This window comes from Diceros bicornis, chromosome X, assembly GCF_020826845.1.
Source record: "Diceros bicornis minor isolate mBicDic1 chromosome X, mDicBic1.mat.cur, whole genome shotgun sequence".
Classification (NCBI taxonomy): Eukaryota; Metazoa; Chordata; class Mammalia; order Perissodactyla; family Rhinocerotidae; genus Diceros; species Diceros bicornis.
Genome location: NC_080781.1, coordinates 114,304,413 through 114,323,980, shown reverse-complemented (window position 1 = coordinate 114,323,980; position 19,568 = coordinate 114,304,413). Strand labels below are relative to the sequence as shown.

Sequence of the window (19,568 nt, the reverse complement as noted above, 5' to 3'; positions counted from 1 at the left end):
TTGCTTGATTTTAGTGAAGAGCCCTTCAGCTGCTTGAGTTGGCGCTACTCACTTCCCAAATCCACTTACTTTTTTTCCTTACTCTTATTTCCCACATTAATCACACAAAACAGTGAGAAAATCCTCATAGTTTCCTCAACAAAAATTGTGTTATAGTCTAACAAAGAGACAGTCTCTATGTATTCAGGTTCATTCATTCCCAATTCTTGATTTTCCTTATGCTCCCAGCCTGATTTCCTTTGATCTTTAACTGATTCTACTAGATGCTGGGCAAGTAGACATGTAATTATTTATTAATTTTTACGAATTTTTACATCAAAGGTGTTCTTTCCTTGTTTAAAATGTCATATTGCATTATTGAAAATTTTACATAAATATATGTTTTAGAACCTAACTGACATCCAGATTTAATATTTTGGGGTACCCAATATTATCATTGTCTAACGTTGGGTATAGCCAAAGTGCCAAGAATAACAGAATTTACTTTACTGGGAACTTTTGTCTAAAAAGTAAATCTCCAAGAAATGGTTCTGAGGGAGGCTCTGAAGGATTTACTGTTTAATCTAATTATTCTTTGTCAGCATACAACAAAGAAGTGTACCCGTTGTATCCTAGTTCAGTTTATACAAGTGTTGTTCATTGTTGACATGCATAAAGAAACTTATTAAAAATGAAATGTCTCAATAGAACTTTAAAGTGTCTGCCTATATTTTTCATGTTCTTTTCCAATACATTTGCACAGAAGAATGTTTATATTTTAGCATTCTTTTGTCATATTTTGTAGCCTCTAATGTTAATGTATTTTCAACCAGATAGAAAATATTACACATAGAATAGAACTATTCATGAGACAAATATATTAGAGCAAATATCATCTCTATCATGTTTATAAATTATACAATTGCCAGCATCTATTTTCTGTTAGTCCTTCCCCCACACCCACCCCACTGCTGATTATAAGAAGATTGGGATTGAAAAACATCAGAATCAGTCCAGAAACTCCATTTGGAACTGGATACAATTGCAGGAATGTTAATGCAGTTCAAAATGAGAAATGCTTATTGCTTAAGATCTGCTTCTCCATTTGTAGTAATTTATGTTGTAGAGGATTCCTCCACTCACGAGGATATTGCTTCCCACCTGGATGCTTGTGGTGCTGAAACTAAATTAGATTCGTGGTTGTGGCTTGTGTCTGTGGAGGGCTTTGTGTCGAGGAGTACAAGAGTTAGGTTGTCATATCTCCACTTATTTATTCAATAGAGCAGTCCCTAAAGACAGTGTTTGTTACTAATTCTTTAATTTCTTTTTTTGCAAATTATTGTTAAACGATTTGAGCATATAAAATACATAATGAACAACTATAAACCCAGAACTTAGCTTTAAAAATTAACAAATACAAATGAAGTGCCTGTGTATCCTTTTGCGGTCCCATACCCCTCCCTTCCCTACAGTGGAAATGACTATCCTAAATGTAGTCATCCCTGTCCATATTTTTAGGCTTTTACAAATATGTATATACCCGTAAAAATATATTGTTCTGCACGTGTCTAAATTTTATATGAATAACTTGCTTCTTCCTTCATCATCATGTTTTTAAGGTTTATCCATATTGAGACATGTACCTCTACTTCATTCAAGTTAACTTCTGTTCTTTGTACACTGCACGAATGCACCAAAATTTACACATCCATTTTCCTGTTGATGCACATTTAGGTTAGGAGACACACACACATCAATGAATATGCTTCTTCAAAATGTTGTTGGGTGTTCTTAGTCTTTTCTGTTCCATATGGATTTTAGGATCAGGTTTTCAAGCTCTATGAAAAATGTTGTTGGGATATTGACTGGAATTACATTGCATATACAGAACTAGAAGAGGAAAATTGAGGGGAATATCTCTATTATTTATTATTTTATTACTAAGTGTGATGCATACTTTAGGATTTTGGTAAATCACCTATATCATATTCAGTAAGTTCCCTTCTAGTCCTATTTTGCTAAGAGATTCTATCGTAAATAGGAACTAAATTTTATAGAATGGTCTTTCTGTATATAAGATGATAATTTTTCTTTAATCCATTATGAAATGAGATTAAAGTGAAATGGATTAATTCAGTGATGAATTACATTAATAGATTTTCAAAAGTCAAACCATCCTAGCATTCATGCCTACTTGGTTATAATTTCTACATTTGTGTGTGCATGTGTGTGTGCATTTATTGCTGGTTTGATTTCCAGATCTTTTATGGAGATTTTTGCAAGCATGTTTATAAGTGAGATTGGCGTATAAAAAAAGTTGCTTCTCCTTTTCTTAACCCATTTTGGAACTAGATTATAGTAGTCTCATAAAATGATTCAGGAACCTTCTCTCTTTTCCTATTCTCTGGTATAGTTTAAAATCAAGACTATCTGTCCCTTGGAAGTTTGGCAAAACACACCCTGTAAAACCATCTGGGCCATTTTCAATGTCTTTAATGTATATTCAGGCTTTCTATTTCTTCTCAAGTCCTTTTGTTCCCTTGAAAAATGTCTTCATCTAAGATTTCAAACTTACTGGCATAAAGTTCTCCATAGCACTGTCTCATTTATTTTTATATTTTAATCTTTAATGTTTATTTGTATCATTTCCTTTCTTTTGTTCTTGCTCTACCTTGCCGGAGGTTTCTTTCTTTAATTATTCATGTCAAAGACACAGATTTTGGTTTTGTTGATCTTCTCTATTGTTTCTTTGTTTCTGATTTCATTAACTTCTGTTCTTACATTTATTGTTTCCTTCTTTCTATGTATATCCTCTTTCTAACTCCTTGAGTTAGACAGTTTGTTCATTAATTTTCAATTGTTCTTCTCTTCTACTAAATGTATGTAAGGCTGTCAATTTCCTTTAAGTTACTGTCTAAGCTGCATCCCACAAGTTTTTTTATAAATAGTATTTTCATTGTTATTCAGTTCCTAATTCCCAATATACTTTTTTATGTAATCCATGAATTATTTTGAAATGCATTTTTAAAGAATATTTTTCTGTATTTTTTCTTTTGCTGTTTGTTTACTGATTTCTAATTTTAGTACATTTTGCTGTAACAGCATGATCTGTATGACGTAGAATCTTTGCCATTTGTTGAGCCTTGCCTTGGGAACTAATATTTGTCAGTTTTTGTGGGTATTCTGTGTGTGGTTGAAAAGAATATGTACCGTATGGATACAACTTTGGGGTTCTATGTATGTCCATTATATTAAAGTTGTTAATTGTACTATTCAGATTTTCTACATCCTCACTATTTTTTTATCTTCTTACTACTGATTGTGAAATTTTCAATTTGTCTTATTATCAGTCTTTCAGTTTTTGCTTTATATATCTTGAAGCTAAATTTTCTTACAGGGTGTGGATTGTTATAACTTCCTGGTGAATTATTCCTTTTATCATTATGTAATGACTCTATCTATAATAATGCTTTATGCCTTGAAATCCATTTTGTCTGATCATGTTATAGTTACACCAAGTTTCTCTTGGTTGGTACTTTTCTAGAACGCCTTTTTCCTTTTATTATTAACTTTCTTGTAGGAGTATATTTCAGCACATCTCTTATCAAGAGAAAGAATGTAACTAGATTTACTTTTTCACTCAATTCCAGAGTCTCTCTCTTTTAAATTTCCAGTTCAATTTGTTTTTATTTACTAGGATTACTGACATGTTTGGATTTATATCCTATAATCTTCTTTTGCGTCTCCTATTTACAATTTTTTTTTTTTTTTACTTTTCCCCCCTTTCTGTTTTTTCATTGATTGACTCAGTTATCCTCATTCTTTTCCCCCCTTTTCTGATTAGGAAGTTATATATTCTGTTTCTGTTCTTTTGGTTATTATGTTTAATTTCTCAACATTTTATTAAAATATAACACACATACAGAATAGTACAAAAGTCACAAGTGTACAGCTCAGTGAATTACCCAAGTATGAAACATCTGTTAACCACCACCCAAGTCAAAGTATAGGATACTACCCCCAGAAACCTCCTTTGTGCCCCTCCCCAATTATTACTTCCTCCTTCCTTCCTCCCCAAGGTAACTATCCTGAACTTCTGATATTTGTCTGCTTTCTGAAAACCGTATTAATGGAATCTTACAGTATGTATGATTTTGCATCTGATTTCTTTAACTCAACATTATTTATGGGGGGCTTCATCCATATTATGGCACGTTGCTATAGATTGTCCATTTTCATTGTGATGTACTATTTCTTTGCAAGAGTACCACAATTAATTTTCTATTCTATTGTTGATGGATATTTGAGGTATTTCCAATTTTTGGCTAGTACATATAATTCTATTATGAACGCTTTTTTACATATCTTTCAGTGAACACTTGCTTGCTTGCACTTCTGTTGAGTAAATACTGAGAACTGGAATTGCTGAGCCACAGGTATACATATATCAAACTTTAGCAGATAATGTCAAAGAGTTTTCCAAAGTGGTTATACCAATTTACACAATCACCTGTAGTGTATGAGATTTTCTATTACTTCACATTGTCACCAACATTTATTACTGTCAGTCTTCTGGATTTTTTAACCATACTTGTGGGTGTGCAGTGGTATTTCATTGTTATTTTATTTTGTATCTCCGTAAGTGATGATGCTAAGCATGTTTCCATATGCTTTTGTACATTTAGATATCCTCTTTTGTAAAGTACTTTTTCAGATCTCTTGCCCATTTTTCTATTGGGTCGTGTGTCTTTTTATTATTGATTTGAAGAAGTTCTTTGTGTATTCTGGATACAAACTTTTCTTCAGTTGTATGTGCTATGAATATATTCTACCACTTATAGCATTTTTTCTTGTCTTTTGATAAAAGGAGTTCTTAATTTTGATATAATCCAACTTATTAGTTTTTGCCTTTATGGTTAGCATTTGTGTGTACTAGTTAAGAAATTTTTTCTATCCTAAGATCATGCAATTGTTTTCTTATGTTGTATTCTAGAAGCTTTGTTGGTTCATATTTACTACATTCTACCTGGAACTGATTTTGTATATGGGATGAGGTAGAGATGAATTTTTTCTCTAATGGATGTTCAGTTTCCCAGAACCACTTAATTTAAAACAGTAGTCATGTCCGACTTCCTGCAGTGCCACCTTTACTATAAATCAAGTATCCTTATGTGTTTTACGTCTCTATTCACTCTTATTGGCCTATTTGCCATTGTGTCAATACTCACTGTGTAAATTAACATAGCTTTGCAATAAGTCTTGCTATTAACTGGAGTGCATCTTCTCTCTTTATTCTGCTTCTTTCTTTAGCTGATCAAGATTTACACACACATACAAACACATACATACAAAAACTTCCAAGATATTGATTGAGGTTGCATTGACTCTACAGAACAATTTGGGGAAAATTGGCATCTTTAATTTTGAGATTTTCAATTCATGAACATGGTATAGCTTTGCACTTATCCAGGTCTTCTCCATTTTTTCTCACAAAGTTTTATAGTTTTTCAGTGTAGGTATTGCAGATATTTTATTAAATCTATTACTAGGTATATGACATTGTGATGCTATTGTAAATGGTGTTTTAAATTTTCTCATTGTTTGCTGTTGATATAAAGAAATAACTTTTTTTTTTTCCCTGAGGAAGATTAGCCCTGAGCTAACATCTGTTGCCAATCGTCCTTTTTTGCTGAAGAAGATTGATCCTGGGCTAACACCTGTGCCCATCTTCCTCTGCTTTTATATGGGACAGCGTGGCTTGATAAGCAGTGTGTAGGTCTGCGCTGGGATCCAAACCTGCGAACCCAGGGTCACCGAAGCGGAGCACGCGAATTTAACTGCTATGCCATCAGGCTGGCCCCAAGAAATAACTTTTTAATATACATTAGCCTAGTATCGAGATATCTTGCAAAATTCACGAATTAATTCTAAATATTTATCTACATAAATTGTTTTTGTAGTTTGTGCGTGCACAATCATACTGTCTTTGAATAACAATGGTTTTATTTATTCCTTTTCAGTTTTTATACATCTTGTTTTCTTACATTATTACAGTGGCTAGAATCTCTAGAATTATGTTGTATAGAAATGATGATCATAGGCATCTTTTCTCAGTCTCAATAATAGAAAAAAAGTTTCAACATCTCACTATTAAATATGATGTTTGCTATGGGTTTTTTGTAGCTAATCTTTATCAGTTTAAAGTTTCTTTGAGTCTTAGTTTTCTATAAATTTTTGTCATGAATAGATGTTTACTATTTTATCAAATATTTATTATATATCTATTGAGATGATTGTATGATTTTTCTCTTTTATTTCATATATGTAATGAATTGCCTTGGCTGATTTTCAAATGTTAAAGCAATCTTGCATCCCTAGAATAAGCACAAATTGGTCATTATATTATTTCATGTTATGTGATGCTAGATTTGCTGTGTTAATATTTTGTTTAGGATTTTTGCACCCATATTCATGAGTGAGATTAGCCTGTATTCTTTCTTATAATATCCTTGTCAGAATTTTATATCAAGGTTATGCTGACTACATAAAGCACATTGTGAAGTGTTCCCTGTTTTTCTATTCTTTGGAAAAGTTTATTCAAGACTGGCAGTTTTTCTTCCTTAAAAGTTTAGTATATTTACAAGTGAAGTCATCTGAGACTGTGATTTTCTTTGTGATCATATTTTTCATTGTGGATTAAGGTTCTTTATAGAAACTAGTTCCCATTTTTTCTTGTGTTCATTATTTTAAGTTGTGTTTTTCAAGGAATTTGTCCATTTCATTGAAATTTTCAAATGTATTAGCAAAAAGTTGTTTGTAATATCCTCTTACGATGTTTTATGCTTGTAGGATGAATAGCAGTGTCACCCTTTTTGTTCTTGATATTGGTTATTGGAGTCTTCTGTATTTTCTTCTTGATCACTTCCCATCAGAAGCTTATCAATTTTATTGGTCTATACAAATTATCAATATTGGCCTTGCTAATTCTTTCTTTTGTATGTTTGTTCCTATTTAATTAATTTCAGCTCTTATAATTATTATTTTCTTCCTTCTACCCTCTTTGAGTTTACTTTGCTCTTTTTTTTTCTAATTTCTTTGAATGGGTGCTTGGGTCATTGTTTTTCAGTTGGTTTTCCTGTCTACCTTATAAATGTTCCTATACACATGGATTGAATTATAGTACAGAAATTTTGATATGTGGTACCTTCATTTTCATCCATTTCAAAATATTTTCTAGTTTCCACAATGATTTCTTCTTTGTTCTATAGTTTATTCAGAAGCATATTTTTAAATTTCCAATCTTATGTGGATTTTATAGCTATCTTTTATTACTGATTTCAAGTTTAATTCCTTAGTGGACAGAAAACATACTATAAATAATTTCAATACTTTGAAATATGTTGAGACTTGCTTTATAGCCCAGCATATGGTCAATATTTGTAAATGTTCCAAGTGCACTTGAAAATTATGCGTATTTTGTAGTCATTTATTGCAGTGCTTTATATTTGTCAATTAGATCAAATTTGTTAAGCATTTTGCTCAGATATTCCCTATCCTTTCTGATTTGTTGTCTGCTTGTTCCATCAGTTAATGAGAAAGGGGAGCATTAGAATTTGTCTTTTTCTCTTTTTTGTTCCTTCAATTTTGCTTCTTATATTTGGCTTGATGTTTTCTTTAGTATTGGAAATTTCTTAGCCATTATCTAGTCAAATAGTTTTTCTGCACCCATGAGACTGACGAAAGCTCTGCCCAGCCTCTGAGTCTTCCAGCTGCCTCTACCAGAATTGACAGATACTTCTAGAGGAAAAACATCCATAAATGTCAGACTCACCTCCCTGGGTTTTCTTTTTCTCCTGGAACTTGGCCCAGTAATTCTTTACTCTTTTGTGAATGACAGTAACATCCAACAGATTTTTAAAATATATTTTGTCTAGATTTTCTAGTTCTTATCAGAAGAGAAAAGAGTAAAAGTTACTTAGATCACAATTACTAGAAACAGAATGCCACCTTTAAATTTTTATATGCATACTTGACAAAGTATCTCTTACCTAACTCCTGAATAATACAAAGCTTTAGAAGTATTTCACTCAGGGCATTCCATTGTAAATATTATTATTAGGTAGCGTTTTATTTCAATATTTTCTGACCCCTGAATTTATTATAATTATCATTATATTATATAAATTATTATATATTATTATAAAATTATTATTATTGTTATGATTGTTATATAGTCAATTCTTCCTTGTCATCTCTGGGCTAGTAGAGAGAGTTTATTAGTCCTCATCTCACTGAGATTGCAGCCTTTCAAGGTTCCTTACTTTCTGCAGGAGTTTCAGTCCAGCTCCCCATCTTAAACGGGCCAAAGATCTCATCTTTTTTTCCTTTGTGGACATAAATAGCCAAGCCTCTAGTCTTTACCAAGTATAATAACCCCTCAAGGCTGCCAGAAGGTTGATTTATATCCTTCCTTCTTTGGTTGTTAGCATCCTCTGCTTATGAGACTTGACCATTTCTCTTTCTTATGAGCTCGGACATGCAATTTTAAAAATTATTACATTGTATTCAACATTTCTAAGGGTTTATATTGAGATGGTTTAAGGATAGCCTATTCTGCCATTTTGCTGATACTGTTCATCTAGTCTTACTACTTTTCAGGAAATAACCAGAATGATATACTCCACCAAGCCTAAAATTTATAGTTGTATAAAGCAATATATGCAAAATGTTTGCCTCTAAGTTAGCTCTGACTTGATTGGATTTTACCAATTTAACTACTTAATCTTAGAAAAACCCTTTCAGTTCAGCTTTTAGTGTCTTGGGGGAGACCATTTAGGGGAGCATAATTACAATCTCAGGTTCACTCCAAGAACTGAAATTAAAAATCCAGATTATCAATCAGAGACTCAGAACTAAGATATAGAGAGTAGGTGCTATTTCAACATTAACCAATTCAAGCTACCATTTATTAGGCCAAGCCCCCATTTTTTTTATTTTCTGGGTCCTGGACTTTTCTTACAACCTAGTGATCCCACACAGTTTTCCATTCACTCTTCTACCCATTCCAACCTGGCTTTACCACTACCACGTTATCAATGTAGCTCTTCCTAAGTCACCAACAATTTCCATGTTGATAAAGCCAGGGAGCACTTCTCTGTTCATGTCTCACTTGACCTCTCAGCAATATTAAACACGTAACTACTCCCTTCTTAAAAAGGCATCCTCTTTTGGCTTTAGTTACACCACAGTCTCCTGGATTTCCTCCTATCACTCACTGCCCTCTCCTTCCCAGTCTCCTTTGATGGTTCCTTTTCTTCTACCTTATCTTTAAATCATGGAATACCTCAGGGCTCATTCCTGAGGCTCTTCTATTCTCTCTCCTCAGGGATATCATCCAGTCCCATGCCTTTAAATGCCACCTATATGCTAATGATTGCCAATTTCATATCTCCAGCCCTGGCCTGTCAAATTTGTATGTCACATTGCTTAGTTGACATCTTCACTTGGCTCTCTGTACATACGTTATCTCAAAGTTAATCTGTTTGATCTTTCACCCTTATTCTTCCCTCAGCCTTTCCCATTTCATTAATGGCAGCATTATCCACCCACTTGTTTAAGCCAAAACTTTTATTTTTCCCTTTCCTCCATTCCTCATATCTAATCTTGAGGAATTCCTGTTGGTTCCACCTCCAAAATATATTTCAAATCTGGCCAATGGCCCTATGAGGTGTCAATATTATTACTTCCATTGTGTAGTTATACAAGCAGAACTTAAGAGAGCTTGTTAGTAATTTGCTTAAGGGTACATAGCTTTTACACAGAGGAATCCTTATTTCAAATCCACTGCTCTTTTTATCATACCTTGACCCTCAAAGAATACTGTGAATGAATTAGTGAACAAATTGATCTACATAGTAATAAAATTCATAACCACAGCTTTATCAGAATATTCTCACCTACTGAAAAAGAACTCTGTTATCTAGAGTAGAAACCTTTGTTACAAAAAGGAGCTTTGTTACATGTAATATAGGATAATACTGATATCATCACATGTCAATCCCTCTTAATATATAAAACTAGTTTCAGAATTTAAGACTATGAAAGATAGACAACTTGGCTTCCAGAGCACCCTCTTTTTCCTTCAAGGATATATGACCAATTATAACCAAAACTTCTTGCATTCTTTCTGTAGGATTTTATTCACCTTCTCCTCCTCCAGCAAAGGTATTCAGTCAAGAAAAAGGCTTGCCAAACTTTTATTTTGGCTTCTCTACTGTGATAATTTTATTGATATTCAACGTTCCTCAATAAGAAGTCAAGGGGACAGAGGAGAGAACTTCAGCAGAGCCAGTATACATCTTGATTATATTGGCTAAATATTGAATGACATTTCGAGATAAGACTGTATTTTAATCAACCAAGAGTCATTTTAAATGCTTAAAATAAATGCAAATATTATTAGTATGATCAGGGAAGCCAGTTGATTGCCATCATTGGCAGCCGTACCTTTTGTATATTATGAATTTTATTAGCAAGTTATCTTTCTAATTGTAGAACCTCTCTTCCTGAATGAAATTAGGGCACTGTTTTACTGTGTGTGTGTTTTTCACCAATGATTTCTTGTAGCATTGTAAAATCCCGCAACATTGTGATCTTAATGAATTTTTAGTGAAACCCGCTTGACATTTGTTTGGCATTGACTTCATTTCTAAGCCTTGAATGCCATTATCATTTTATGGACTTCTCAAAATCAATTTGACTTGGAGTTTATTTTATACTTAGAGACTTAACTACCTTTTTTACAGAGTTCCTTGTATGTTCGCTCAAATGCTGAAGGTCTTTGTGACGTTTTGTTTATATATTTAAAATATAAGTATAGACTGGTATTTTTGATAATTTTAATGTCTTTGGGAAAGAGTAGACTCTGGTTTTAATAAAATATGTAAATATATCTTCTTTGAATTCCCCACAGAACTCTGTACCATGGAGTGTGGTAGCCATGGAGTTTGCTCAAGAGGCATTTGCCAATGCGAAGAAGGCTGGGTAGGACCAACATGCGAAGAACGCTCCTGTCATTCTCACTGTGCTGAGCATGGCCAGTGCAAAGATGGAAAATGTGAGTGTAGCCCTGGATGGGAGGGCGACCACTGCACAATTGGTAAGTACCACTATACTTTGAACAAAGTAAATGGGATTAATTGAAGAAGTAAAAGCAGTCTAGCGAGTCAATCACCAGGCTTTTCATAGAATTTGAGATTGGAGGAGAAAAGGAGGAGGGTTAGCCATAGTTTGAAAGTTTCGTTAACTGGGAGGTTTCTTCTTTTGTTGATAATATCTTATTTCTTGTGTCATTTCCTTTTTCACTGCTTCGGTATTCCTTATATTCTCCACTTCCAAGTGCTTTGAGTTACTCAAATGAAAGATGATACATTGGAATAAAGTGTCATTAGTTAATAAGAGAAGTGTTTTTGTTGTGAAGGTAACATTCACTGCCCATTTTTCCTTTTGAAAAGTATGGGTTGTTTTTGTTGAAAGCACTTAGAGGCACATTCATTAAATAAGACTACTTTAACAGGGGCCATTCAATATCATTAGGGGCTGTCTTTTATGTATATGAGAAAGACACTCCCGACCTACTATCAATAGAACATCTGTGTTGAATTGTTTATTAGGCAGTATAGACAGTTTGTCCCGAGGCATCCACCCTCTCTCATCCCTTGTCACCAATTTCACTAATTTTCAGAATGCTGCCTGGGAAAACAGTCTGTGGATTTGAGAAAACCTATGTAATAATTAATCTATCACATGGTTTTCACACTATTAAAAAACACTAATAATAAGGAAGTTTTCAGTTTTAAAATGCTTTATTTTTCTGAAAAAAAAAAATCAAAGCCCTTGACACATACACGTGTCTGGCACAAAGGTTTCCTGCGTATACAGAGAGACTCGTATGATTCCCACTATTCAGCTAAGGAAAATGGGTCACAGAGTGTTCCAGTGGCATTCCATGAGCACAAAAAATTCATGCAGAGCAAAGGCAAGCATGGGCCTCTGGATACCCAATTCATTGCTTGTGGGCTTTTTTCCCTCTGACTAGACTGTACTACAGCTTTCATTTTTGGGTGAAAGTATTTTGTTATAATGGTCGGAACCTGCCAAAGTAATGTATAATACATATAACATATAATCTTAATAAACTGCATTACTACTCTACTAAAGGTACAGTAAGTCTTGTTCTGTGACTGTGGAAAATATTTAAGATTCATTAAAAAGGTGGTGAGGGGTGAGATTCAGATGCAGCTTAAGTCATTACATTCCTGCACTACAGTAATTTTATTGCCTTCATGTAAGAGGATTTAAATATTGTGATGATTACCAAAGGTGGTTACTCCAGAACTCCCTTCTAAAGATATTACTAATAAGAAGTTCAATCTAGTGCTCTTTCATGGAAGTTATTACTGAAGTGTAAAAATGCAGTTCTTATACTTTTAATGAAATATGACACATTTTTAGGAAGCCTAATAGAGTTTCTTGCAGAAAAGCCATTAATATCTTTCCCACAGAAAATATTATTCACAAACTGCACAGGCCAGTGTACCAACTTTTGAGCTGCAGGCATTTCAGCAGTTCACAGTTTGCTGTTCTCCTCCCAGGCAACAGAGGGTAAACCATTACTACATGTTATATAGCTTTGGTCTCCCAGAAATTCATTTAATCACTCTTTTCCCTCCTTTTTAGCTCACTACTTAGATGCTGTCCGAGGTAAGATTTTTCTCACTAGTTTTATAACAGAAAAATATTTTAACAGAAAATATGCATGTGGGAAAGGAAGGGTCGGTGGGACTTTTTTTCTTTTACCTTTGGCAATCTTTCTTAAGCGTGATATTGTCAGGTTCGTGCTATAATAGTTGGAATAAAAAGTAATTTGTTTTTCCAACATCAAAGAGACATTTTTTGCCATAGCGTATAATGGATTGATAAGCCATTTTAAGAACTATTTTTCCTTGTCTTTACATTGAGTTTTATGTGTGTGTGTGTGTTTGTATGTGTGTCTGGGTGTATAACACAGACAGGAAATTATTAAATGAACTAGGTTTAGGTAGACAGCTGGACTTTTTCTTTAACATAACAATATAGCTCTAAGTCCCTGTACAGTATCCTCACAGGGCAGAAGAATTATCCCCCTATAGGTACCCCATCATCCATCCCCCCAGGGATCTGCCTTTGATTGAGACCATAAGGGTTTTTCTGTCAGATATCCTGGTGTGCTTCATTACCTCAGCCTCGGAAATTGAATATGTCCCAAATTATCCCTAATTTCTCTTTATCCATTCTGTATCGTTGAGAATGGAACTAGATACATTCATTTCTTAATCCTATATATGTTCATCCTATACCACTTCTTGAGGAATATATATATATATATATATATATATAAAATCTTTTCATATTTTCTAACAGCCATCTGTCATTTTAAATTTTAAAGTTTTTTCTTCCTCTAGTCTGTTGATAGTTGCCTGGAAACCATTTGGAAGGAAGACTGGGTTACTTCTACAGAATTAAAAAAAAAAAAAAAACCAAAAACATTCTTTTGCTCTTTATACGTCTGGAATTTTCTTTCAAAGACAGAAAACGAAAAGAATATTTATTGGACTGTCTCCAGTAAAATCTAGATCTGGTCCTGTATTGCTACTGGGAAAATTTCCAGAAGCTATATGCCATTATTACTATCTCCGTTCATCTGCCCACTGAGCACTTGGCATATGCACAGTTGCCCTTTGGAATAGCCAAACTGAACTACTGGTAGAAAGAGTAGGGCATCCCTGAGAAATTAAAAGTCTAAATATAGACTATTATTAGTGTTTGTGGTTTATCAATGGATAGAAGTCATTTAAGTATAACAATTTCCTCTTGACTATATTTATCCAGTTATTCCATAGAATTCTGCAAGTCTAAATTTGGCATGCGTTAATTCCATAAACACTTGTTGAGCACTTACTACAGGCATAATATTATGCTAGCTTCTGAGCAAGATACGAGATAAGTAAAAAATTCAATCCTTAGCCCTCAGATCAACAATAATGTTGAAGAGAAAAGCTGAATAGTTTTAAAGCACTACAGCAGATTTCTAAGGCACCATATGGGCAAATACTTAATGGTATAGTCTGAACTGTATAGCAGCACACCTAAGTCCTGAAGCACAGACTAGAAGCAGGTGAGGGAAGTTTCTCTTCATAGAAACTGCTGTCTTTTCCCAACTTATTGGGCATAACTAGATACAATATCATCCATCCGGTTTTGATTGAGATGAGGAGATAAGTTTTTCAAAAAGAGACAAAAAACATTTCTTGTCTCCATCATAGTTTTCATCTTATCTGAACCAGAGGTTGGCAATTGGGGTTAGCATTGATAATGCTTAATTGCCTTTCTAAGGAAAAGCACAGCAGAGTAAGGGATAACAAGTTCCCTGGGAAGGTTTGGTAAGCAAGCAAGCTCCTCTTCCATTTATTCAACACCTCATCTAAATGGAGCCCAGATGATTAGATGCTTCCCTATAGGCAGGTACACCACTGTTGGCCAATCCTATTGTGATGTCTCTGTGATTGTTATTCTCTGCTGTCTTTTCAGATGGCTGCCCAGGACTCTGCTTTGGAAATGGGCGATGTACCCTAGATCAAAATGGTTGGCACTGTGTGTGTCAGGTGGGTTGGAGTGGGACAGGCTGCAACGTTGTCATGGAAATGCTTTGTGGAGATAACTTGGACAATGATGGAGGTGAGTTATTTATAAAAGGTTCATATAAGAAAGGAATAGCCCAGAGTCCAGCACAGTGATGACCAATCTGGCCAAGAGTGAAAATTAGGAATCCTTAGTATAAACAGTATTGAGTTATAAAGTCATACTATTTTTTTCAATCTCAACTTATTGAATATTTACTATGGTCAGACCATGCGCCAAACTCTTTGCATGCATTATATATCATGTAATTTTCACAACAATGATGTGAAGTATAGGTACTATTATTTTTCCTGTTTATAGATGGGAAAGCTAATGCTTGGAGTGGGGATGGCAAGTGACTTTTCCAAGGTCACACAGCTAGAAAGTAACAGAACCAAGGTTCCAATTCAGGGCTATATTACTTCAGAGTCTGTTATCTTAACTACTACAACCATGCTGCTTCCCATACTATGATTTTTACTATACCAAATTAAATCAACGTACCACTGTCCAAACTGTCAGATGCTAGTGTAGCTTGCGTTATACACACTGTGAAATAGTTTTCTTTGTTCTTAGTTGTTTAGAGCTCCCTCTTGTGTCTCTACCTTTTAGTAACACTTTATATCTGTCAAAGGACACGGCATCAAGACAATTCACAGTAGAATTTTTTATATTTAATTCAAGAGCTGCTCATGATGTTTTAAAATGCCATATGGGGCTCCAAGGCCTCAGGGTAACTACTTCTATTTTAGTCAAACAAAAGCATCTAATACATTGTACAATCAGGCCTCAAATCAGCCCAGATCACCTCTGAATGAGCCTAAAACAACAAATCCTCACTTTCCTCTTACTTTCTACTCAAGGAAACATGAAATTGCCAAAAAGTTTATTTCTAGTATTTCTATATATTAGCTTAAAAGGAAGCAGATTATTAAATTTGACTCCTCAGGTTTCTATATCTGCCTAGACAATTATATACTTTGTCATTTGTAATCCAAACATAGGGCTTAAATCAATAAGGTAGCAATCAGAACTTAAGCACCTAATTGGGTGTAAGAATTTCCTCCTTTACTTATTCTAGCTAGCAATTTACCTTGAAAAGTTATAAGACCTTATGAATTTTAAGCAGAAGCAACTTTGTGAGTAAGAGCACAGGGCTTTGAAGTTAGACTTTCTAGGTTCAAATATTAGCTCTGCTATGTACTTACTGTCTGTATGATTTGGCAAAAGTTTGTTGATATCTCTATGCTTCAATTTCCTTATCTCTAAAATGGGGCTGAGAATATTAACTGTCTAATGGCGTTGTTATAAATCTTAAATGAGATAATTCATGTGAACTATTTAAAAGATGATAAACTACACCACTCACCCTCCCACACTCACACGTACACCCATAATAAACTTAGGATAACAGACCATTTTCTGAAGAGACTGTTTACTACCCATCTAAATTGAAAATTTTGTTTGGGAAGCCAGAGCGAGATTTTCAATTAAATGGGGTACACGGATCAGCTATTTACTTGACTTTTATGGCCCTCCAAGATTCATCTTCACCTTCCTTTACTTTCTTTTCATTTTATGCCCCTTCACCTGGTAGGCCCTCTCCTCTATACCCATCATTCCCTGTCCATCATTTAAGTCCCAATTCAAGCCATATCTCCCATGAAACCTCTGACATCCACCACCCCAATCTCCCGTGGTGCTTATCAGATGCACCATGCACTCAAGCACTTAATTATATTTTGTCTATATGGTTTTCTTGTTACAGGTTAAGCATGACCCAGAATCCATAGTTATATGCCCAATATAATCACTAATAATATTAGCTCACTTGTATTCAGAGTTTACTTTGTACAAGGCACTGTGCTGAGTCCTTTATGTGAATTATTTCATTTGATCCCCACAAGGTGGGAACTACTATTAACACTACTTTACAAATTAGGAAACTGAGGCACAGAAAAGTCAAGTAAGTTTCTCAAGATCATATAGCAAGGAAATGATAGAGCCAGGGTGTAAACCTAGGTGGTCTGCCTCATTCCAAAAAGGATTTGAGGTAGTAAGAGAGATTTCCCAGTTGATGTATTGATTATAAGGTTTACTCTCAGAAAATACATTAACAACCTATGCAGTTATAATTTCTGACTCAGTTAGGGTTGAGCCAAAGTAAGTTTTCTGCCCTAATAAAGTACAACTTGGGGCTGACCCGGTGGCATAGTGGTTAAGTCTGCATGCTCTGCTTCAGTACCCCGGGGTTCGTGGGTTTGGATCCTGGGCGCAGACCTACACACTACTCATCAAGCCATGCTCTGGCGGCATCCCACATACAAAATAGAGGAAGACTGGCAGGGATGTTAGCTCAAGGACTATCTTCCTCAAGCAAAAAGAGGAAGATTGACAACAGATGTTAGCTCAGGACTAATCTTCCTCACCAAAAAAAATAAATAAATAAAAAAGTACAGCTCGATAAAAAGAATTGAGTATTTAGTTATTAAGCATTTTTTATGACCTCAAGGTCACCTCAAAGCAGTCAAAAGTGTTTAATGAATGCATCAATTAAATATTAATGGATTCATGGATTATCAATTCTCAATATCTGTGGTAGATGTAGATACAAAAGGTATAAAAGATTTTGCTGACTGTGTATTGACCTCTGAACATTCCTTTAAAAATGTGTATCTATGTGGGAATCAAAAATCAAAGACCTCGTTATGACTTTAGTGTATTTTTATGATTGTTTCTTTAGGGAGTAGAGGAGGAAGGCTCCTTGAGAGTTCCATTACCATTTTTTTCCTTTAGTAGGATTAAGATGGTATTGATGATAAATATAGATTCAGTTCTACCTTGAGATGAAAAGATGGACTAAATAACCTCTGAAAGCCCCATGACTAAGATTTTGGACAATAATTCCATTTTTATACTATTTAAATATTATGCCTAAGAATACATTAAATGCCCGTCATTTGATCTCAGCGCTCCAGCTATCCAGAATGGCTGGACTCGTTTAGTTGAATATGGCTAATGATTAATATTTGCGTACGTGTTTGTGCACGTGTGTATGTATGTGTGCATTTCAATTAAATCAGAAAGTGCCAATTGAAACTTTGGGGAAAAAGTAGTCCTAATTTTTAAAATGTAATTCTTAGGAAATCTTCCCAACCAAAAAAAAAAAAAAATCACTTTCAAGCAGTCGCTTCAAGTGGCTGTTGCCTGATTACTCCTTATTATAGCTGATACTTAAAGAATGGTGGGATTTTTTTGCATTCTAATCAGCTTTGAATACTCATTAGTATTGCTGCTACTTCCTGCAGCTTTGACTTTAGTTACACTCTGATTCAATGCATTGTGACTCTTAGTAACTAATTGGCCTGCATTGAATATGTGAGTGACGCAGCTGGTCTAGGAGCTACCTAAGTGCTCCTTGAATAGTAAAAACAGAACAGAGAACAAATAACCTTTGGATTTTTTTCCTTAATCTGCAAAAAAAGGAAATCTATCTTATGCCTTGTATGTATAAGAACTAATTACTATAGAAATTACAAACCTATCAAATGTCTTGACCTTATTTATCCCTTTAGTCAACAAGCACCTACCACGTGCACAACTCTGTGCTTGGAGGAGACTTAACATTATGGTGACCACATTTTCATTTGTTAATCATGTGTCCTGATATGGGGTTTGGAAAATAAGATCACCATACATTACATGCACATATGAATTGACGTTAGAAAAAACATTCCGAGATTATATTAACTGAATCAGAATAGCTAAAACAAAGACGAGCGAGAGCAAGCTAGAACTATCAGACATTAAAGAATATTTTAAAGCTATGATAATTAAAATAAAGTGGTACTGATGTAAGAGTAGACAGATCAATACAACCAAATAAAAGCTCTGGAACACACCCCAGTACAAATAAAAATTTAGTATATTATAAAACCAGCATCAAAAATCATTGGGGAAAAGAAGCATTATGAAATAAATGATGCTGAGATAACTATTAAGAAAAAAAACTTCGATTTTCAATTCATACCATATTCCAAAAGAATAAGATAAATAAAAACACTCCAGCTGATTAATGAGTTGAAGGTAAAAGAAAACTCAAACACAATTAAGAGAAAATATAGGTGACAGATCTCAAGATAGGAAAGGACTTCTTAACATAAAAGCAAGGAAAGAAACCACAATAGGAAAAAAATGATAAATTGGACTTGATCAGCATTTCAAAGTTCTTTATGTTGTTTGGTTAAGTTTATAGACCATCCAACATCTATTTAGAGATATCAAAATCTTCACTGTCTGATATAGCAGCCACTAGCCACATGTGACTCTTTAAATTTAAATAACATAAAAAATTCCATTTCTCAGTTTCACTAGCCTCATCTCAAGTGCTCAATAGTCACATGAGACTAGTGACTACTGTGTTAGCACAGATCTTAAGCATTCTCATCATCGGAGAAATTTCTGTTGGATAGCACTGATCCAAATGTTTGACTCAGATGTTTACCTTTTAGCCAAACATTTCATATTGGGTACCCAGTTTTCCATTCAATCATTACTACTTTGTGCCAAGTATTGTGCTTGGCACTGGGGAGAAAATGACAAACAAGACAAGTTTCTGCTTTCATGAAGCTTATGGTCTAGGAAGGAAGAGAGATATTAAACAAGAAACCACACAAATAACTATATATTTACAACTGTAAAGAGTGCTATAAAATTTTTAGAGTGCTAGAAACATGTATGGGGGCCCTAACCAAATCTGTGTGGTAAAGGAGGCCTCACGTGAGAAAGGGGAAGAATGTTCCAGGTCAAGGAAACACAGCATCTACAAATGCCCTGAGGTGGAAACGTACTAGGCTCTTCTAGGAAGTGAA

The 19,568-nt window shown here is 34.4% G+C and overlaps 1 protein-coding gene across 21 annotated transcripts in view; it reads left to right on the top strand.

Annotated features, from left to right (window-relative positions):
- TENM1 (teneurin transmembrane protein 1) overlaps positions 1–19,568 on the top strand; it is a 780,745-nt gene that overhangs the window by 592,013 nt on the left and 169,164 nt on the right. For 17 of the 21 annotated variants that reach the window (XM_058536663.1, XM_058536660.1, XM_058536662.1 and 14 more), the window contains 3 exons: positions 10,952–11,137; positions 12,718–12,741; positions 14,608–14,754. In XM_058536663.1, the coding sequence (XP_058392646.1) occupies positions 10,952–11,137; positions 12,718–12,741; positions 14,608–14,754 (357 nt within the window). The remainder of the gene's footprint in view (positions 1–10,951; positions 11,138–12,717; positions 12,742–14,607; positions 14,755–19,568) is intronic. The other 4 variants (XM_058536671.1, XM_058536669.1, XM_058536670.1 and 1 more) reach the window with 3 other exon arrangements.